The 22,622-nt window shown below is 36.5% G+C and overlaps 4 protein-coding genes across 5 annotated transcripts; all 4 read left to right on the top strand.

Annotated features, from left to right (window-relative positions):
- Positions 1 to 796: 796 nt before the first annotated feature.
- Positions 797 to 8,417, top strand: LOC123679179. 2 transcript variants are annotated; one of them, XM_045616611.1, is made up of 4 exons: positions 797 to 955; positions 5,197 to 5,681; positions 5,838 to 6,046; positions 8,229 to 8,417. In XM_045616611.1, the coding sequence occupies exons 2-4, from the start codon at positions 5,318 to 5,320 to the stop codon at positions 8,415 to 8,417; spliced, it is 762 nt and encodes a 253-aa protein (XP_045472567.1). In that variant the 5' UTR covers positions 797 to 955; positions 5,197 to 5,317. The 2 variants fall into 2 exon arrangements, with proteins under 2 accessions (XP_045472567.1, XP_045472566.1); XM_045616610.1 differs by having other exon boundaries at positions 5,197 to 6,046.
- LOC123678729 lies at positions 8,346 to 20,680 on the top strand. Its single transcript, XM_045615885.1, has 10 exons — positions 8,346 to 8,584; positions 9,018 to 9,121; positions 9,175 to 9,246; positions 10,739 to 11,119; positions 13,813 to 14,166; positions 15,679 to 16,055; positions 17,881 to 18,244; positions 18,489 to 19,027; positions 20,065 to 20,302; positions 20,355 to 20,680. The coding sequence occupies exons 1-10, from the start codon at positions 8,494 to 8,496 to the stop codon at positions 20,538 to 20,540; spliced, it is 2,706 nt and encodes a 901-aa protein (XP_045471841.1). The 5' UTR covers positions 8,346 to 8,493; the 3' UTR covers positions 20,541 to 20,680.
- Positions 12,395 to 13,001, top strand: LOC123679183 (60S acidic ribosomal protein P2-like). The gene has a single exon (XM_045616614.1). It carries the CDS (start codon positions 12,501 to 12,503, stop codon positions 12,840 to 12,842), a length of 342 nt encoding a protein of 113 aa, XP_045472570.1. The 5' UTR covers positions 12,395 to 12,500; the 3' UTR covers positions 12,843 to 13,001.
- Positions 20,681 to 20,810: 130 nt separating the features above from the next.
- LOC123679178 (pachytene checkpoint protein 2 homolog) lies at positions 20,811 to 22,382 on the top strand. Its single transcript, XM_045616609.1, has one exon. The coding sequence runs from the start codon at positions 20,941 to 20,943 to the stop codon at positions 22,156 to 22,158; it is 1,218 nt and encodes a 405-aa protein (XP_045472565.1). The 5' UTR covers positions 20,811 to 20,940; the 3' UTR covers positions 22,159 to 22,382.
- The last annotated feature ends 240 nt before the right edge of the window (positions 22,383 to 22,622 follow it).

Below are 22,622 nucleotides of genomic sequence, written 5' to 3' on the forward strand. Positions count from 1 at the left end.
AAGGTTTTATCTTATTGGTTATTTGCCGTGTGATTTACTTTAAAGATGCTACAGTATTGGTTGTTGATCGTGCTTTTTACGGTGAAGTAAATCGGACAGTTTTACGTTGCACGGTGCTTAAAATAGGCAGTTAGTCAGTTGGCGAGGTGTATGAATTTCGTCACTTTTGGGAGTAACTTAGAGAGTAGAAAAAAGTATTGTATATAGTATCTGCAATCATTACAACACACGTTTTGAATTTCGTAGTTCTGAACTTTCTAGATTATACTCCTTGATTGTATACGTTCAAAATTCAAGGATTGAATCAGTGAGATGTAACGAATGATATTTCCACTTATATTACCAAATTTCATGTAAATACCTCTCACAATTTCCAAGAAGAGCTCTGAACCGAAAACAAATGGATTTTCATACGATTCTTGGATTTTACACATTACAAAACTTAAACTCTGACTGAGGACTAAAAAAATACATTTACTTTCTCCGATTCCACAGCTTCATTATTGGATTTAATGTACCAAGAATTAAACTACGGATAAAAAATTTCTAGACAAAAAAAGAAACCTCACGTTTTTCACTACGTTTTTCATTTTCGTTGTTGATAGTGTGGAAGAACTCTTCGTTAATTTTTTATTCGATTCCTTCAGAATTCATTCGGTACCCTTAAAGCGAAAAACCCATCGTGTTCTAGTGAACCAACACCCAACGCAGCGACATCTACAAGGGGGTGGTAGACGTTTCTTAGTTTTTCCTTGAAACTCACTGCTTTATCGACTGGGTTGCTTCTGTCAGGAATATATAATTGATTTTAGGTTTTAGGAAGGAAATACTCCTGTTGTTCGTTTTGGGAAAAGGTAGTGGTGTGCGAATGTTGTTCATGTACTAGTAAGCACAAGGTTTAGATGGAGAAAATGAGATCCGCAGAAGGTCCTAGGAGCTTCTTCACAGTTTCAAGGTCAGATACTCATTTTTACTTTGTGAATTGTGAGGTCAATTGGTTGATGAAAAATCTAAGACATAATATTGGGTTCTACTAATCATATTATATTAGCTTCATTAGATTGAATACGTCCTGTACCTACTTCTGGAAAAATTCGGTCAATCATAAGAGGCATTTCGATAGATAGATAGAATTTATTGGTCTCATAATATCAAATGACATAAGACAAGTCAGAATTGGAACAAATTAATAACCAGACAATGTAGTTCATTTTGAAAAGAAACTATTTATGTCAAAAATCTTACTATTGCTCTAACTAATCACACACTGGAACTTGAATATCTAATCCAATCTTTTCAATTAGTTAACTCATGGCCATTCCCGAAAAAAAATTGGTTTTACATAAAAGCTTTCCAATTCAAGAAAAAAGCTTCGAAAAATTCTGGGTTTTACATAAAAGCTTTCAAGAAATTCTGGAATATAATCAATTCCTCAACTCACCAAAAATAAATAACTAAAAAAGCACAAAAAATAGATCGCTTTCATACTCAAAAACCTTACCAACTTCACCTTAATTCAACTTAATATTATCTTTTCTTCTTCAAGATTTTCAAGTGTCGATATTTCAATTAATATCCTCTTTGAATTATTCCTGTAATCAGAACTGGTATCTGAATCTGATAATGGTATCTTTCTTCGTTGAGAAATAAAACATTGATTTCATCGGTATCAACCACATTGATTGACCTTGACCCTGGACCTATTAAGTATGTAAAGAAACTCTAACAAACCTGATACCACTATCAAATTGCTGTTGAAATGGATACTCTTATATCCATTGATAAACCTACTTTCGGGATTATTAGCTTATACGTGGAGATTTCCTGTTGATTCAATTTCTCTATAAGTCAGTAATTATTCGAAAAATTTCAAAATCGAATAGAGAAATCCAAGGATTATCCAAAATTAATTTCTGAGACTATGTGAACTAGATCATTCCAATGACTTTTATAACCCGTAGCTCGAAGACGTGATATATTTGAAATGGCAAAAATTAGAAAAGATATTGAAACTAAGAAACCATCCAAGGCCAAAAAAAGAAAATTGTGGAATTACTACAACTAACGGGTGTTTTTTTCGAGGTATATAACTTTAAGTTGGCATTTCTGTTCAAGATGGCGACCGATTTAACAGCTGTCAAGTGATTTATTCTCAGTTTGGTTTGGCAATTCATCATAAATTAGACTCACGCCTGAACAACGCTTGCAAATAGTGCAATTTCATTTCGAAAATAATGGTTCTGTGCGGAATACGTATTGCGCACTACGTCCATTTTATTTTGTTTAGCGATGAAGCGCACTTCTGGTTGAATGGCTACGTCAACAAATAAAACTGCCGCATTTGGAGTGAAGCTAATCCTCAAGTGTATGTCGAAACACCGTTACATCCAGAAAAACTGACTGTTTGATGCGCTTTATGGGCTGGTGGAATCATTGGTCCGTACTTCTTAAAAAACGATGATGGCCAGAACGTTACAGTCTATGGTGAACGGTATAGAGCCATGTTTACTAACTTTTTCATTCCTGAATTGAACAACCATGATGTCCAGGAGCTGTGGTTTCAACAAGACGGCGCAATATATCACACAGCTCGTGCCACAATCGATTTATTGAAACACACGTTTGGTGACCGCCTAATTTCACGTTTTGGACCTGTGAATTGGCCTCCAAGATCTTGTGATTTAACACCGCTAGACTACTTTCTATGGGGCTATGTAAAGTCATTGGTCTATGCGGATAAGCCACAAACCCTTGACCATTTGGAAGACAACATTCGCCGTGTTATTGCCGATATACGGCCAGAAATGTTGGAAAAAGTCATCGAAAATTGGACGTCCAGATTGGACTACATCCGAGCCAGCCGTGGCGGTCATATGCCAGAAATCATATTTAAAATGTAATGCCACAAGTAATCTTGCGGATAAATAAAATTCATGTCAATCGAATAATCCATCGTTGTTTTATTGCAATTTAAAGTTCTATAGCTCTAAAAAAACACCCTTTAGTTTCTGGAATTGAAATCACGATCTCAATTATTTTTAAAATTGAAATTTCATCACATTCGAAATTCTTTGCGAGAGATCCAACTATCTGTAGATCGACCCAAGATCGAACATATCGAACCGCTCTAGATCGCAACGTTAGAAACAATGGATGTCGTCCTATCTCCTCGATATCTACACCAAATTATAAATTTTTTCTACGAAACTACCGCATCTCATCTAACTATTGATCTGATAGAGTGCATCTTAATTGCCGAATCGAAAAAAAAATCAATTTCAACAGCCTGATAAGAACGAAAAATTTTCTTAACCAGAAAGGGTCTCGAATATCAATTTTCCACAAAATCGTCGCAAGATATCGAGACCAATACCTGGTTGATGATTTTCAGGAGAAAACCTCTATACAATCGATCAATCTCAATTGTTTTTGAGATAAGAATCAGATTAATAGAACTGGAGAAATCTACAAAAAACGATTGGGTTGATTGTTTCATCACGATAGATGGAACTGCTAGATCCTTTCGATGTGATTAGTCGAATTCGAATTTTTTGAGGTGTTCCACAAGGTATTGGTCTTGGCTCCATTGTATTCAACACTCACTTATCGCAATAGGTTTTCCAGTATACCTGTCCCATAAACTTTCACTTCAACTCGTTCAAATTATTTCCATCAATTTTGTCTCTAGAGGTTCTTCTGCTGAACAATATTCACACCAAAAGCCATCTTAATCGGTCAGTGGAATCATCTTCAGAACCGAAGCACCAACTCAGAAGTCTAGTTTCACGAGTGGAGTTGTCTGAGAAGAGGAGAAAATGCTTTAATGACATTTGCAATAATATTTCTCTCTAATTTTGTCAAAAAATGATCAATTAAGCATATATTTGCACTTTGGTGTAATCGTGATAATTATTGAACCGGTTTGATGAAGATTATTCATTTCAGCAGTTGATAAAAAGCGTATCACAGGTCATATTGAATCTAGGCGAAAATCAATATTACTCAGGTGAGAATATATTTAATGTGACATTATAAAAATTGGAAAATATGAATTTGAAATTTCAGTGAGTGAAACCTCGTTGCAATTTTCTCTGTAGGTATGAGAAATATAACTATTAGCGTTAAATAGAAATAACTCCAATCAGATAAGCAATTTTTTGGAAATTTCAGAAAATTTGGTCATCGAACTTTATGAAAAATTCATTATATCTTATTGGTGTCGATGATTTGTAGCATTTACAAGTTTGATAAATGTGAAAAGAAATAAATATTAATTATTAAACATTATATCATAATAATGAATATGCTTCGTGAAATTATTGAAGTTACAGTATGAATTCTCCTATTTTTTATTTGTCTCAATCTCGAAAAAAAAACAAGAAAGAAATTTTATAGAGGTGCATTTAGTTATAGATATAATTTTTACAAACAGAAGAAAACATTGAATGGAATTTCAACTGCAGCAGGGTCATCATAAGGACTGCTTAGGATAATCATATCATTACACTTTTCTGTCTTCATAATTTTGTTTTCTATAGGTCCTCTAATGGAACTTTTTAATTTCCTTTGATTTTCAGCCTTCAGAATTATTCGGTTGGCTCCTCAGTCAGGGAAGATAAGATGGTATAGAAAGAAATTTCGTATAAAATCATATGCCTATAACTGCTGGTTGAATTTCATTCAGTTTCAGATTCTGCATTTATCGTCATTTACAGCATGCAGTCCAAGTACCATTTTCCTAAGTGGATGTCGAATGTTTTCTCTTATTTCTATGATCTAAAGTTTCATCTACATGGTTTCACATCAATTATGAATTAATGATCTAATTAAAGATCAATTATGAAATATTTCAATATTGATTTTCATTGGAGCGCTTCGAAAAGATCTAAAAATATCCTAATATCGCATTATTCAACTTTCACGATTAGATCGATTGGAATCACTACCAAAGTACAATATCGATTTCCAAATAAATTTAATAAATGAGTCAGTAATAAAACAGAACAATATGTATCATTGAAAAAATTATCTCATATTCAATATTATTTACATCCATCGAAAGTGCTCTTCATAACCCAATTATTCATAAACAAACGCAAAACGAGATAACACTCAAGTGAGTTTCGAAGTCAACATTCCCTTATCTGAACCAACAACGCAGTCATGCCAACAATAACATCTCGTTAATAATTTCAGGTCGACCACAAGGGAAACCCCGCAACTTCTATGTAAGCGTTAGACAAGAGTCCCTAATCTTCCTAAATACATTTGCTGAAGTATCCACCCTCAGTCTGAAACCAAAGGCCGTCAAGGAAAGATGAAGATCTACAGCACCGACGGTAGTTACACAGAGAACGTTCGGGACACAGAGTTCGGTTGGTCTTTCAACGACATAGACTTAGATTCGGGCAATGAGATCGGAAAGACTGAAATATTCGAGGTTAAGGGTAAACCCCTTCTGTTACCGAACCCGATCATAGAAGTGTGCGGTGTCGAGAACGCGGAGGAGTGTCAAGAACGTCCGGTGAACCTGACCAGAGAGTATATGTTGCGGAACTTCGTGAACATAGACTCTCAGACGCCAACCAAAGAAGAGATAGCAAGTCTCATAGAGCCTTATTCCATCCAGAGCGGCACTTTGCTCTCTGTGGTTTCCAACGCGAAACTATTAACGTACAAAAGTAAATATTTGCAACTTTTTATTGCCGCTAGAGCTAGTGCTTACAGATATTTGATAAGAGATAAAGAGGAGATAAAGAAAGTCGTTGATGAATTCAATTTGAACGATGCCGAGTCACACAACCCAGTATCTATATTATTGGAACTTATTTTTACAGATAAGCCTTCGCCCATTGATTACTTTTTGTTTAATACGAAAGCTAGTGAGTCGGGTTCCTTAGTTAGGAGTTTGCTGAGGCAGAAAAGTCAAGATGTCTTTGCCAAGGCTAAGGGTGATGCAGATAGCGGTGTTGCTGACAGCATCTCCAGCAACAACAGCGATGACAATATGAGGAACGAAGTTTTGGAGATACACGAAGACCTTGAGGTAAAATTTCCATCCTGCTTGTAAAAATCAGCACTCAGAGAATGAATGATGCATTTTCAAAAACTGTTCTTTTTCTAATTTCCTTCAATAACCATTGAATTCAAAAAAAAACTCCTACGTGGTTTAAACATCGAGTCATCAATCGAGTAGAAAACTCATGTCTTTTTCAACTTTCAGAAGATCAATTCTGAGAAGTAGTTCTCTATGTGGAACAAATTCAAAATTGAAGTGGACTTTGATTAAATCTTAATTGACCCCATGCATTCAATGTATTGCTATCATAAATTTAAGAAACCGAATAGTTATAATGGGTGTTTTTTTTAAGAGCTTGAGAACATTGAATAGAAGACAGAAATATTTTTGCAATGACTTTTTCATTATTATAATGTGGTAAATAATTATTTCATGGCATTTATTTCTTAAATATGTGTTTGATTTCCTGCATGTCTGCTGCGGCAACGAGTTACATAGTCCATTCGCTCAGTCCAAATTTTTCACTTCTTTTTCCAATAAATCTGGAAGTATGGAGTCAATGGTGACTTAATTATTGCCTTCCAATGTTTCAAAAGATGATGGTTTGTCGGCATAAACCAATGACTTAGTATAGCCACATAAAATTCGAACGAATGAGGGGCCAGTGAACACAACTACTTCTGGAAACAAAAGTTGTCACTTGATTTTGCAATAACTTGATGGTTAAGATCGTTGCATAGTAAGTTGTGCCGTCTTGGTGAAACCAAATGTCGTGGATGTTTAGCTGATTCATTTTTGGACACAAAAAATCAGCCAGCATGACTCGATAGCGCTCGCCATTCACCATTGAACAATAATGCCGCCAGCGTGTAAACTGCAGTAAACAGTCACTTTTAATTGATGTAATTATGATTCGTTAATGACTTGAGAATTGACTTGAATCCATATGTGGTAATTCTGCTTTTTGACGAAGCCATTCAACCAGAAATTATCTTCATCACTAAAAACAATCCTTCGGTAAAAATGTCTTTAGGTCAGGTCAGTTTTAAATTAGCCCAATCAGCAAAAATGCTGAAACGATGGTCATTTGGCTTTAATTCTTACACTTTGCGCTTCACCAGCAATGTTCTCTTTGGTGGGCACATTTCTCTGTCTTCTTGATAGTTTTGAATCGAAAAGAGTGAAATTATGGCGAAAACCATCAATAACTTCACAAATTGTTTAATAAATAGGCCGGTTATGCTTACCGTAACATGAACGAAGAGCTCTATGAACTTCACGAAGGGATTTGTTTCTTTCAAAGCAAATTTTCATAATATGGCGTTGTCCTGGTGCTCAGATAAATAAATATAGATAGAGGGAGCATATGTCATTTTCAGTGAACAAATTTTGTCCCCAATATGAACTATCAAATTTGACATGAAGTGCGCGGAAACGAAAACATATCAGTGATACGATATTTCATTCAATTCGCGAGTTTTTCCACAAAGAACGCACTTCTTATGTCCCATAGTGAATCAAAGTTTCATATTAACTCAAAATATATTGAGATGAATACCTATGTATCAGAAATTCAGAAAACAAAATTCAAGAGCGCCAAACGATGAGAAACAACCGATGACACTAGGAGAGCAAAAGTTGCCAAACCTTGGATTTCAGCAGGTAGATACAGAAAATAATGAATATTCTGCATACTATAAATTCGACAATTAGAAAAAATATCGGATTTCAAATACTCAAATTTTCATATTTAATCAGAAATCATTCAAATAAATATATTTCATCCAATATAATATACATTCATAACGATATAGTAAAATTGTGGATTTGATATTGTATATCACAATCTGACAACGTACTCTAATGGCCAGTTGCACTATTTGCCTAAATATTGATTAAAATTTAAATTCTCTTAAGAAATCAGAAAGTAATAAATGTTTAAAATTTTTAATCAATGTTTAGGCAAATGATGCAACTGTCCATAACCATGTTGGGGACATGTAAAAATTGCGTATAATCCCTCTATCCATGTTTATCACTCTATAGAGCCATAACCAAATCTAATTGAACAGAAATGTCAACACAGTTTGACATTTTCAACTGTCAAAACATAGACAACAACCATCGAAACTTCTCATGCAGCTAAAAAAGACACCCATTATAACTACCATACAAGATATCCTCGTCAAGAATTAATTCTGACTTTCAGCACATGAACCTGACCGTAGAAAGGCTAATCGAGAAGGCCGAGAAACTGGAGAAAGACCTCATCCAGACCAACTACCTGGACGACCTGATCCACCTACTCAACGGGAACGTGGACAAAGTCAAGACCATAAAACTCCCTTTCAAGGCTTTCCTGGCCAGGGGAGAGGAACAGGTCAATCTGGTGGTATAAGATCGAAGTCGTTCGTTGAATCAATGTCCGTCGCGGTAACCATAGAAACAGTTAATCTAACGTCACCGAATGACAAATGGCCAAAAAGGGACAGACCGCTCAATTACAGACCGAACTGGGCACGGACGAAGAATGGGAAAAGTACCTGCAAAAACCGGGACTTCTGGGTAAGTGGAGTAGTTTGAAGCCTTTCACGTCTGTTTTTCTTTACCGGGTTCGTACGGGATGACAGGTCTGATTGGGATTTGTGAAGCTGATGAATGATATCGATTTAATATTTCAGTGTGTCGGAAAAGGGAGGAACATAGATATGAGATGTTAGTTCAAATTGACGGAGCACAAATTGAATTGAGAATACCTTTTCTGATAGAGTAAATTCATCTTGCAATTTATTTGACAGATTTAAAATTAGAAAATTGGGTTTTTCCTAATTATTTCAACTAAATCCAAATAATTGGATTAAAATCATTCAACACTCAAATAGTATATAGTAATACAATATTTCTATAATATTTCAACAAAGAAAAAATCGGGAAAAACATAGAAAAACTAAGAATATTGATCAATGTAGGTTGATATTTTTCGTTCTCGTCTTTACAGTGATAGACGTGTATTCCGATTGGTGTGGACCATGTACAGCAATGCAGGCCAACTTAAAAAAGCTCAAGGTGGAAATTGGCGGGGACACTCTTCAACTGGCAGTGGTGAGTTAAATTGAAACAAATTAGGAAAATGATTGAGAGATGTTATATTTCAGGCCAAATGTGATGGTATCACTGCATTGGAAAGGTTCAGAGGGACTAGTGAACCTACTTGGATGTTAGTTTCGGTAAGTAACTAGTCAATAAAGTGATAGTCCAATTTTCCTTTCCATATCAGTCCTCTTTGTCTTTTTTCCATTTTATTTCTTTTGTTTTATCAAAATGCACACTTCGATTTATTTATTTATTTTCACTGTTTTTGTTCACTTGTTGATTAATCTGCTCGAATATTTGTTATTTCCGAAAATAGTCTCAAATGATTCGGCTGGACTAACTGAGAAAGAAAATTCGATGGATAAAATTTCAATTATGTCCAGCATCTGGTAGGTACTATGATTACTTACGGGATAAAGACTCATTTATTCGAATATTTTTGTTACATTTGAGGTCTGAATTCTTCATTTAATTAAATAGTCAGAATCAAACCGATGATTCAGATTATGGTAATTTCAAGAATAAAAATATTCACATTTTCTGGGAAAAAATACCATAGTAACAGAATTTGCGTGTTGCAGTATTACTTAAAAAAATGTTTTCCCTGTTTCACTACTGACAATTGAAAATTATCCAATTGCCCCTTTTTTATATGGGAAAACCATTGCCCATTAACAAAAAAAATCATTATTTGATGTTTTACTGTTTTTTTAACATTTCTGAACATCCCACCTACATAGTATCATACATCATTTCGAAGGGAAAAATTAACGAATTCAACGAAGTAATGATATACAGGGTGTTCCATTTAAAAAAAAATTTAGGTTCGTGTTGAATCTTCAAAACCATACCTCGAAAAAAAAATTGAGTACGCCACTAAATTCTACGCAGAATTCTGATTCAGATGTAGTTTTTAGCTCAGCATCATTTCTAATAACTTCGGAGATAAAGGAGGGGTCCGAAAAGTATCAATTTCCAAAATCACCCTGTATCTCTTGAACGGAAACAGTTATGCAAAATCTGATCAGACCAACTTGAGTTTCACGAAAAAGTAGGACAGGAGCGTGAAAACCGCAAGGCTCTATCTTAAATAACAAGCGAGAAGCCTGGCTCTCTCACCCAAAATGGGATGCACTGTACAGGGTGAGCAAATTTCGATGTTTTAGCACTACAACTTATATATCAGAGGAGATAGACAATATCTGATTCCCCATTCTCTTTCTCTTCTTCTGAAAAACCAACAAGAGTACTTAGTATTCATTTTTGCCCACCTTTTGTTTTCTATTTATAAGCGAAAATTAGAAAAATTGCGATGTTGAAAACAAATCTCCGTTGATACTGATGATAGAACTCTGAAATTCAAACATTATAAAGGCACTTTTTCACGTAGAATACAGTGGCGTACTCGTCTTTTTAGCAGGATTTTTAATTACGAAGCTATGACCCAAAGTTATGTTTTTTAAATGAGAACACTAGATTTCAATCCCATTTTTTGAAAGTTTAATCTTTACTGATTTGAAAAATATACATTTTTCTCTTACTCCATGAATATGTATATATATATATATATATATATATATATTCAACTCCTTATTTCATGAACAAGAATTAATTTCCAACTTCCAGGAGGGCAAAATGGTCAACTTCTTGTACGGCGCCAACGCACCCAAGCTGAGCCAGGTCATCACGGACGAACTCAGGCTGCAGAAGATGGTCGAGGAGGGCAGCTACACCAGAGAGGAGGTGCTGGAGGTAACAGACAGGGCTCCCGACGAGGCCAAGCGATGGGAGTTGATCCAGAGCAAGCTCGCCGAGGAGGAGGCCTTGGAAGAGAAGAAGAGGGCGGAAGAGGTGCACCAGAGGCTTCTGAAAGAGTCGGACGCCATCCTGGAAAACCTCGGCAATCTGGGGGTGATGGTGGTCCTGCCCCACGCCAGGGACAAGTACCTGGATGTGATGAAAGACCTGATGAACGAGGCCGGATTGGTGATCAGCATCTCGGAGAAGGTGATCTCATGGAGCCCCAAGTGCAGGGTTATTAGTTGGTCGGCTAGGACAAGGTTTAGTTTGAGGGCGCACGCTTGAGCTTTGTTTGTATATAATATACACCGTTTCACCGATAAGTTCTCGTTGAAGATGAAGTGGCGATCATATGAAATAATTGATTTAATTTTTGTTCAACTTGATTACACGAAATAATTCTCGTTGGAATCCTAGTTTTTACAAAATCATAATATCAAGAGGTCGTATTAGATTAAATTATGACTTCTCTTGTAATTCGTGATATAATTAACACTGGACAAAAAGTAGAGAGACTGGATTTTTTCTAGAATATCAACGCCTTGAATGCTCATATGAGGTGGGAATGCAATTGCATGGTTCAAGAATTAAAACTGTCGAAAGAAGTTAACGATAAGCCGCAACTGAAGAACAAAAAACCCAGGAGTTCCTGTCAATTAGAAAAGTGTTAGTATTGAGCGATACGTTGGTATGATAGAGAGTTTTTTCAAACTAGCATCATACGAATTCTAAAGCGTCGACCCGAAATCCTGATATTAATAAGAAGGAATTTCCTAATTTCAATCATTCCAAAACAGTAGTTCGTAAAAATAGAATATACATCTGAAAACTAATTCACATCATCACATATCCCCATGAATATTATACTATTTTTCTATTAAACCTGCCTCGTAAGCTCAATTAAAATGATGGAAATGAATAATATTCGATCCAAGCATCAAGGTCGACACCTGTTGGCCCTGAGTTTTTTCCTGGATTTGGAAAAGACCAATATAAGGCCGTTCAACAATGGGAGTTACACAATGAATAACCCTCTGAAGGAACACTTCTGGTCTTGCTCAGGCAAATAAATTTGTGGTTGTTTAACCGATCTTAACCAGAAAACTCTTGATGCTACCATAAGCTCAGTTTCGTGTTATGGTGAGACTGTTCACAAGCTGCTGTAGGTAAAAATATCTCTGGGAAAGCATGAAAAGGCCAGCAGATGAGATTTGCAGGCTCTGTGAAACGGAAGCAGAAACAGCTGAACACATGGTGTCAAGGTTGACCAGCTTAAGGACCACTTCTATGGAACCTATGGGAACGTCAGTCCTTCATACTTAAGAGGTAACAGCCAAATCGGCATCGTCAAGAAACTGAAATAAAAAATACCCAGCTCTATAAAATATGGCTTGTTTCAATCTTGAGATTTGTCAAACTATTCAGAATATATAGTCTGAAAAGAAATTATTATGATTAAGATGGAGATATGATGAGAAAGATGATTGTCTTTCATAGCTTTTTCATACCATTTGAATTCTTGAAAAGCTTTCGGTCTCCTTCACCTCTCGTTTTCAGTAGTGCTTGTTTCGTGTCAAACGACTTAAAAATGCGTTACGTGGCTGCTTACCTTTTGGCCTCTTATGGCGGAAAATTTAATCCAACTACTTCAGATTTGGAAAAGATATTGAGCTCTGTTGGTATTGAATGCGACCTAGCTAAGGTCAAAAAAGTTATTGACGAGCTAAATGGAAAGTCCATTGATGAAGTTATTGCACAAGGACAGGGTAAACTTGCTAGTGTACCTTCTGGTGGTGCTGTTGCTGCTCCCACAGCTGCCTCCGGTGGTGCTGCAGCCCCAGCTGCTGAAGAAAAGAAAGAAGAGAAAAAGAAGGAAGAACCTGCAGAATCAGAGTCTGATGATGACATGGGCTTTGGTCTCTTCGACTAAGCTTAAGAACGCTGAATTTAGTTTATCTTTTCAACCTGAAATTGAGCTTTCAATCTGAACGATGACATTCAAAGCAATCAAAAAACGCAACGAAGGAATTCGGATATACACTAATAAGAGTACTGAATTCTTAGCTCCTACTTCCTCAAAGGCGTCAAATTTTTAGTCAATCTGTGTGGCTTTTAATCTGGAATCCCTCATGTTAAGACCAACTCTTATCATATTATGGCGAGTCTTTCTCGAGTCTTTCTCTGGGGATTGCAGTGTTCCATCCTGAGATCACTGGTGGAATCTTCAGTTTGGCAACCCAGTAATCTCTGCCAAATACACCTTTCCACTCCATCGTGGATGGGTGACTCTGCTGTAATGTGGCAGCCACCGTAAACCCGCTGGGGTTGCACTATAGTGTGGCGTGAAGCCAATAACGCCACCTATCGGGCAGACAAAGCCACTACAAACTCCCCCGCTAGTACGGATGACGCCTAAGAGGAGTTGGTGCGAAGGTATACATGGGGAGACAAAAAACACAAGTAAGTTGCGAGTGCGTTTTCAAGGCGGATGCAGTTGACATTTCGGATTCACCATTCTAGACTTCATGCCATTGCTAAAATAAATATATTCTACCATAGTATAAAGATTCTATTTTTTATACCATGATTTAACAGTCATATCGGGTGTAGTTTTCAAAAATTCAGTCTCTTAATATCTTGGTCCAGTGTACTTGGTAGTTCCTAATTCAAGCAATAAACTTCAAATTCACTGCCAACTGAACTGTCATCGGGAACTTTCAGTATGTTAGATAATTTTTTCTGGATGTTGTACGATACTGGGACCAAAAGAACGACTTTCTAAAACATGTATATCTGCTTCAGTAATACCTGCACAATAAGCTTGTTAAGCTCGAAATAAACAGTTTTTTACTCGAACTGCAATGCATCATTTAGATCAAATCCTTCATCCCTTCCCAAAGGCGAAACTGACTAGCGAGCAGATACAAGGCGTGTCCTACTTCCTCGAGGAAGACCAGAACCTTTTCCTGCCCGAGAAATCCCTGGAGCACATGTTCGCTGGTGGCGATTCGCAGATCATGGTGGTGAAGGCCAGCCACGGTACTGCCGACAGAGAAGATCCGGTGTCTGTGCGAGTCCTGGAAGTGGTGTATGGCAACATGAAGCAGCCTCCGGGAGATCCAGACTGTCCATATCAGAAATTGATCAAGTATCCTTCGGTGGAAAACGTTTTGTCGTCTCCAGCTTTGGCTTCCACTTCGCAGGTTTTGGAGGATCAAATGGCGGATGCGTCCAAGTCCAAGTCAGCGATGGCGGTCTGTAAAGAAAACCTACTCTGATTCCCCTTTCTTTCTTCCTACCTTTAAGGTTTTCCGAAATAGACTTCATGTTTTTGCATTTCCATTAGGTATGTTGCTAACTGTCAGTTCCAGCAACTGATGAAAATCTTTCAAAATTCAAAATCGGCATGTCCAGGGGCTTGCCAGAAAACACACTTTTTTTCTTAAAAATTCGACTTTATTCGTCAACATAACCATCTTCAATGGTGATACTTAAAAGTTTCAACTTTTAAATAACTCTCCTATAGAAAGATTCGTCTTCGCTTTGGAAAAACATAGATTTCAAACTGGGCAATCACTTCTTCAGAACAGCCAAATTTCTTTCCCTGAAGCATTTCTTTGAGATCTACAAAAAGCCAATAATCATTGCGGGGCCAGATCTGGGTAATAAACTGGCTAGTCAAGCAGTTGGAAGAGCAATTTCAACACTAATGACTGGATGAACGTCACTGGTTATGAGGAATATGCATTTTCTATCTCTTTATATCGAATATTGATACTTTCAAACAATATTCCGCTATTTCTGAAAACCTTTCTATTGATTTGAGCCTTCATTTTCTATACCACCCCTTCAAAATGTGTGTACAGGGTGGGCAATTTTTGATGTTTTAGCACTACAACTTCTAAACCAGAGGTGATAGACAAAATCTGATACCCTATTCTCGGTCTCTTTTTCTGAGAAACTAACAAGGGTAGTATTCATTTTTGGCCACCTTCTTTTGTTTTCGAGTTATAAGCAAAAATTGGAAAAATGGCGATATCGAAAAACATTTATATCTCCGCGAATACTGATGATAGAGCTCTGAAATTAAAGCATTATACAGGCACTTTTTTACGTAGAATCCAGATATCTAGATTCGAATTTTGTAGAAATGAGTGAAGAGCATAAAAATAATCAGATTGACGGAAGGACACTGCTCTTGTTATAGAAAGCTCAATTTTTATGTGCTTATCAACAGTTGAAACCATAGAAATATCGAGACTCTCAGATAAAAAAAGGTTCTCGACCATTTTCTTTCATTTATATTAATACAACCCATACGATGTTATATATTTTTGAAATCAGGAAAAATTAAGCTTCCAAAAAATGGCACAGAAATCTAGTGTTTCCATTCGAAAAAACATAACTTTGGGTCATAGCTTCGTAATTAAAGACCCTTTTGAAGAGACCAGTACGCCACTGCATTATACGTAAAAAATAATGTATTATGTTTTAATTTCAGAGCTCTATCATCAGTATTAGCAGAGATATAAATGTTTTTCGATATCGCCTTTTTTTCAATTTTCGCTTATAACTCGAAAACAAAAGAAGGTGGCCTAAAATGAATACTACCCTTGTTAGTTTCTCAGAAAAAGAGACCGAGAATGGGGTATCAGATTTTGTTTATCTCCTCTGGTTTAAAAGTTGTAGAGCCAAAAAACATTGAAATTTGCCCACCCTGTACTTATGTCAAGGTAAAAATTAACCCCTCCATCCCTTCCGAACAGCAACCTCCCCCTCCCCCTGCCCCTGAACCTGAAAAGAGTCTCGACGAAGGCAGCGAGGAAGAAGGCTCTGAGGCAGAGATCGAGAACTACCTCATAGGTATCTGGGCGCCGCCCACAAGGAGGATATTGTCCAGTTGCTTCAAGATCCTGTTTCCGCGGATGGCGGCTCCAATTTTGATACCGGAACCACCGCCAAAGCCTCCTTACATAAGCGTCTGCTACCCCATCGACAAAAGGTCGAAAATCCAAGACATGATACAAGAATGGGAGACGGAGATTGAGAGATACGGCATCTTCACCAGCTTCGTACCTGAGGAGGCCCAGCTGGTTGCCAAGTCCTTCAAGAAGTTCGATAAGGCCGATGTGCCGAAGACTGGGTGAGTCGCCGATTCTTTTGGTCGTCTTCAGGAGTTGCAACCAAAGGGAGAATATTTCACTGCCAAGATATTTTCAGTTTGTACCAGAAAAAATCAATTAGAGTTGTTTTCCGATATTGTTGAGAAGATTTTTTTTTATAAGGAGAAAGTTTTAATGAGTCACTCATGATGAAATATTTTCCAACTTCTCTTTTCACTCATTCCTCCTCTGTTCTTTATTTTATCCTTAGCTAAATCCCTAACGACCTTTTAACCTTTTCCAGTGCCATCCATGCCAGTATTTTTTATTCGATTCTTATTACTCTACAGTCTGGTAGTTGAGTAGGCCTCTATATCCGTTCAAACTTATTCATTTGGTGTTTTTCACATTAATGACCTGTAGGTAATAGTTTGCAATGTTGCAAACCATCTTCACTACTTGTTCTTTAAGCCTGAAATCGAGATAAGATCATCTGCGTATGATTAGGAATTATTATATAGTTTCAGCGGTCAATCAAATATTTGGTCATGATGCTCCTATCGATTGTCAAAAAACAATCTGTTTCATAAAGTATAATATGGGTATGCTTTTTTTCATTTATAGATGTGGATATTCCAACTACCAATCAACACTTTGTTTAGGACCGGTATGTTCTCGTTGGTCCCTGTTGACAATTCTCACAACCTTCAAGTTTTCTTTGACAGTTCTTTTCTGTAATATCTAATTTCTTGTAGTTTTGATGATGGAATTTTTTCATTAATTTCTTGCAACCAAATCAGTATAGCTTCCTGTTCATAGTCACGATATCCAACGAAACGATGATCTGAAAATTTCACCTATTGGTTTGATCATTTCCCGCCATGATTTATTTGAGATAATCAACCAATAGTAGCATTTTCCGATTATCGTATCGTTGGATATCATCAGTATGGTATTGGAGTGTCCAAGAAAACTCAATGAAATAAGTAAAAATAACAAAGTCTTTTTAATCTGGGTTCCCGGCCACTCGGTAATAAGAGGAAATGAAGAGACCAACACACTTGCCGAAAATGGGAACAAATTCCTCTCATCGATCCGAAACCTTTTTGTGGTATAGAAAAATATACCTAGAAGAAAGAGTCAGGAGAAGGAAGAAACCGAAAGAGAAATACTCTGGCGGAATTTTCCTGATTTGATTCTTCGAAACTTTGACTCTGCGAGATCCAAGAAGTATCTGTATCTTAGTAAAAATATGCTACACCTCCTTACTTTTGACACCTCATGACAATGGGTCTAACAGAAAATGACGAGTGCAGATTCTGTTGGGAGGAGGAAGGAACTCCGTATCACCAGGTGAAGGAAGCCTAAGCAAAACTTGCTTTGGACACGAAACTTGTAGAAGTAAAGAATTAGCCTCCTTGAAGCCATCCCAGATATTGGAGTTCATTAGATCTCTGGAACTGGAAGGAGAGCTGATAATTACGTTATGGAGAGAATAGCTCTGATGAGGGCCACAATAGGCCATTAGGTCGCAGTAAAATCGAACTTAATTAAATCTTAATCATCAGAATGAACAGGTGGCTAGATTCAGATCTAGATTCGAAAAACAAGAAACTACTCTTCCTTCCAATACCCTGTTCTTCTTCGCCAGTAGTAATAATAATATTTACAGCACCAAATGATCCCTAATCTGAAGTCTACAGCCATCGAGAGCCATTTCAGTTGTCAGTGGTTTTTTAGATCGCTTCCTTCAAGTTATCGATTTTATCGTTTTGTCTTCAATTTCCGAGCCTCCTAGTTACCGATGATTAATTTATCAATCCTTTCGTTCTGTACCATATACCAATAGCATCTCTCCATCCTCAGCGAAGAGAAGATAGTGATCCAATTGGCACGTAGAAGAAGCGAGTGTTTATTGTCCTTCGCTTGTGAAATTCCAGCCTACATGAGTCCGAACGTTCACCAAGGAAAGAGAGAATGCAAGATTTTCTTCCCAGAGGGTTATGACGAACCTCCAGAAATGGAAGAGGAGGGTGAAGAGGAGGACGAAGAAGAGGGAGAATTCGACGAGGAGTCCATGGCAGTCGAATTTGAGGAGAACAAAATCGTAGATGATGCCGGCATGTTAGAGGATGTTCCTGCTCCCGATGAAGCATCAATGATGGATGATACTGAGGCTACGGAAGCAAGTGTGGAACCTGAGGCTCCCACTGAAGAAGCCTCCATCGATGTTTAGATTTTGGTTTTGGTATTTTAAGTTTTTTTATTTAGTTTCCGATGGGAAATAATTTGTTTCTTGTTGCATTTCGATGAATAAACTATTTGGATATTTAAGTCGTAGTCTCTGACATCAAAATCTACTATTTCAACCAAATAATTCATAGTACGCACATCTGCATCTGCACACGCACCAATAAGCATCTGCAGTATACGTCGACATCTGTAATCTCACAACGAACAATCGACTTCCCCAGGTGACCCTTACCCGAGACATAATGGAGGAAATCCTCTATTTTTCGGATCAGAAGGCCGAACACCTTATCTTCGAAGAGAACCCCAAGAAGCCCACCCTAGGTGTAACCCTAAAAAGATCCTCTGAGAACCTTCCAGGAAACGTCATAGACGACGTTGTGCTCCAGGTGGTGTACGGTAACAGCAGGAAACATCCCGGTGACGAAGGCTCCCCCAGCAAGAAATTCCTAAAGGTTGACCCCGACGACAGGACCTTCATTGGACTCTGGGCTCCGCCAAACACGCGCTGCAAGGCCATGGCCATAAAGTTGCTGTTTCCATCGCTGGGCAAGGCTTACAAACTACCAGAGTTCGAACATGTTCCATTGCACGTGGTAATGGCGTATGACGCCTTCAAGACAAACGATCTGATGGAGCTGTCAAAGCAGCATCCTGGAGGTGTTATGAGGTTCGGTTTCTTCGATTCGGACCAGCCAGCTGAGGCGAAGTTGATAGCAAAGACGGTTGAGGAGTTCGAGACCAGAAGCGTGCCAGTCAATTTGTAAGAGCAGCTAGGCTAGTTACTCTACCTTCTCAATCTTAGCTGATATATACGTATTATTTCTATTGAAGAATCAAAATAGACCATTTTTCTCCTAGTTGAGAAGGTTGAGTGATGCAAAATTCATATTCTTCACTATGAGTTATTTTCGAAGTAAGCGACAAAAACGATTTTTGTTTTTGTTTAGAAATTCAATTCCAATTGACAAAATATTAAAACCAATTAAAAAATAATAAATTATCCAAAACCGTGAGTGAACGATTAATTGAATGACTAAATTTAGATATACAGGGTGGCCATTTGAAAACGAAACAGACGAGATTACAGACGAAATAAAGTTTTTCGATAGAAATGCTCGGACAGGTCGATTTCTGTTTCGAGGGGGACAACTTAAGATGTAGGTTACGGACGCATAGCGCTTCAACCCTTGCTACTACAACCCTCACCCCCAAATTTTGAATAGGGAAGATGGGGTGAGTGATACCTCATTTGAAAGGTATTTTTATACTGATTTTAGCACAGTAATTATTTTTTCATTTTATGCATTAGTTCTCGAAATATTCTTAACTAAGTATTTGAAAATGAAGTGTAGTTTTCATGGAACTTGTAGTGTTTTGTGAAAAATCGACATTTTGAGCTTCAAAACAACCATGACTGTGCCTTCTTTCCTAACTAACTACCGCATGAATATTTCGAGAACTAATGCATAAAATGAAAAAACAATTACTGTGCTGAAATCAGTATAAAAATACCTTTAAATTGAGGTATCACTCACCCCATCTTCCCTATTCAAAAATTGGGGATGGGGGTTGTAGCAGCAAGGGTTGAAGCGCTATGCGTCCGTAACCTACATCTTAAGTTGTCCCCCTCGAAACAGAAATCGACTTGTCCGAGCATTTCTATCGAAAAACTTTATTTCGTCTGTAATCTCGTCTGTTTCGTTTTCAAATGGCCACCCTGTATGTTATGTTAATTCAGTTATTCAATTCATTAGCCGATTACTATGAAATATAATGTAAACAGAGCTTCGTTTCTAGCGAAGAAAAAATAATTCTGCAAATATCGAAGGAGAACAAAGAATGTTTCACAGCTTTTTTGGACATTGGACCTTCCTACCGCAGTATAAACGTTGAGATAGGTGAGAAAGATAGCTCACTCATCTTTCCTCCTGGTTACGACGCACCCCTCAAACAGGAACGAGAAGTTTCGAAAAAATCAAAGAAGAAAAAGACCAAAATAGTTCAGCAAGTGACCGTGAACAAAGAAGGAGAAGAAGTAAAAATATTTCTTTGTTATCTCGGCATTTTTCTAATTCCTTCGATTCCAGGTTATCGAGACATTGATAACAGATCAAACTGAAGAAATTGATGAGCAGAAGACGAACAGTAAGGAAGATGGAGATGAAAATGGTGACGAAGAATATGATGAGGAGGAAGAAGAAATTAATATAGATACTGAAGACGCTGAAACTGTAGCTGGAGAAGAAAAGGCAACATCTCCAATGACAGAATAGTTATAAACATAATAGAATAATAGTAGGTAATAATAATCCAAAAAAGTATAGGTAATAATAATATAGCTTCATTTAGTACCCTAAAGGTTAAATATATTATCATATAGGAAATATATATAAATATTTCATTCAGGCTTTGGTGTATTATGTAGTCAAAATATCAATGACTAATATTTAATCATATTCTAAGAATAAAATAAAGTAGATGCAATGGTCTTGTTAAATAGTTATTTATTTCTTCTATTGAATCTATGTTCTAGCAAAGACTTAAGTATTCTGTGGTTAAAGTTGTAAACAGTTTGAGTTTCTAACCTTAACGGATGATCCGTTAAAAATTTGAATTTGTGTAGTTTTCTGTTTATAATTCAAAAATATTAAATCTTCACATCCTTAAGAAATAATGCAGAGTGTAAAAGTTGAAGTGGTTTTAAAAAAAGTCAAAGCTCCTCCCAAACACACAATTCAACAATCTATAACGACTTATTTAAAATGTAACCATATTAAACCTGGTAACGTTATAAGATCTTTTTCTGACGCGTATTTACAAGATTTTGTGGACTGTATCATTATCGACGATGTGCCCTATTGCCCGAACATGATGGATGTTACCCAATTCGATATCCATTGGTATATTTACAGTCCTGATCATTCAAGATCCATGCTTCAAAATGAATCCACTCCGGATGGGACGATTAACATAGCAACACATTTAATACTACCAAATATCGAGTTGATAAATTCTTGGGAGAATTTACATTATGAAAGTGAAATTAAACATAATCTTCTTCGATACGCTCATACTATGATGCAATTCTCAGATAGCGGGATAGACAATAATATCATAACTTGCAATAAGGTAATATTATTACATGGACCTCCTGGAACAGGGAAAACATCCTTATGTAAAGCCTTAGCTCATAAATTATCCATTATAATGCAGGATAGATATTCTTCAGCCATATTAGTCGAAATAAACAGTCACAGTTTATTCTCAAGATACTTTTCAGAAAGTGGAAAATTGGTGACAAAAATGTTCTCAAGCATAAGGGAAATAATTGAAAATGAAGGTATCTTAGTTTGTGTGCTGATAGATGAAGTAGAATCTTTAGCTCATGCTAGAGATCAATGTTTATCTGGTGTAGAACCCTCTGATGCAATTCGAGTGGTAAACGCAGTTCTCACACAATTAGATCAAATCAAAACATATCCAAATGTGCTTATACTAGCCACATCAAACTTGACCAAATCAATTGATTTGGCATTTATAGATAGAGCAGATATCAAACAATATTTAGGGTTACCTAAAATTCCTGCAATATACCAAATCTACCTCTCTTGTATTGAAGAATTGCAAAGAACCAATATCTTGGAGAAAAATGTACCTCTTGCATCTGTCAACACTGTGATGAAAACTGAGTGCAATAAACTAGACAATAATTCAAGAAAGTTAATGGAAATTTGTGAGAGAAGTGTTGGTTTAAGTGGAAGGTCGTTGAGAAAAATCCCCTTTATAGGACATGCTTTATTTTCAGATATTAAGAGTAAAAATGTTGAAGACTTTTTGATATCTATGGAAAAGGCAGTTGAAAAAGAAAAGGATGATAGAATCAATATGTGAATTTATTGACTCCAATGAGATTATTTTCTTCATAATAAGAATGGTTTCATTCATATATGTATATGTTAATACATTAAATTATCGTTTAGAAAGAATTGTAGATAAGAATATGTTATCTAATAAAACATTTATTTTTAAGCAGAAATTACAATAGCATTCAAATTTTTAAAACTTCAATATGAAATTCTGCAAATTCCAACATCAAATAAACAAAGTTTTCCATTTTTTTGTATCTTTTGTTGATTCAAATCACGTTACCTCTTGAATTGAAATTTTTCGGGAGAGTAAAGGTAAAACAGATAAATTTAATTCCACTTCAACAAACATTTATTTAGGAATTATAACAATTCAGAGTATTTACCAAGTTGGTCAAAAAAAAAATACAATTTCTATGTATTAGGTACACTTTAATAAATAAAATTATATTACGGAAGCTATATTCATGATATGTAGTTAGGAAAAAA

The sequence above is a fragment of the Harmonia axyridis genome, chromosome 4, assembly GCF_914767665.1.
Source record: "Harmonia axyridis chromosome 4, icHarAxyr1.1, whole genome shotgun sequence".
NCBI lineage: Eukaryota > Metazoa > Arthropoda > Insecta > Coleoptera > Coccinellidae > Harmonia > Harmonia axyridis.

Excerpts from the sequence above, each read along its gene's own strand:
- LOC123679179 (XM_045616610.1), top strand. The coding sequence starts at position 5,318 with ATGAAGATCTACAGCACCGACGGTAGTTACACAGAGAACGTTCGGGAC. Across the intron at positions 6,047-8,228 it reads AGATACACGAAGACCTTGAG|CACATGAACCTGACCGTAGA; the intron begins GTAAAATTTCCA and ends TCTGACTTTCAG.
- LOC123678729 (XM_045615885.1), top strand. The coding sequence starts at position 8,494 with ATGGCCAAAAAGGGACAGACCGCTCAATTACAGACCGAACTGGGCACG. Across the intron at positions 8,585-9,017 it reads GCAAAAACCGGGACTTCTGG|TGATAGACGTGTATTCCGAT; the intron begins GTAAGTGGAGTA and ends TCGTCTTTACAG. Across the intron at positions 11,120-13,812 it reads TGATCAGCATCTCGGAGAAG|GCGAAACTGACTAGCGAGCA; the intron begins GTGATCTCATGG and ends CCCTTCCCAAAG.
- LOC123679183 (XM_045616614.1), top strand. The coding sequence starts at position 12,501 with ATGCGTTACGTGGCTGCTTACCTTTTGGCCTCTTATGGCGGAAAATTT.
- LOC123679178 (XM_045616609.1), top strand. The coding sequence starts at position 20,941 with ATGCAGAGTGTAAAAGTTGAAGTGGTTTTAAAAAAAGTCAAAGCTCCT.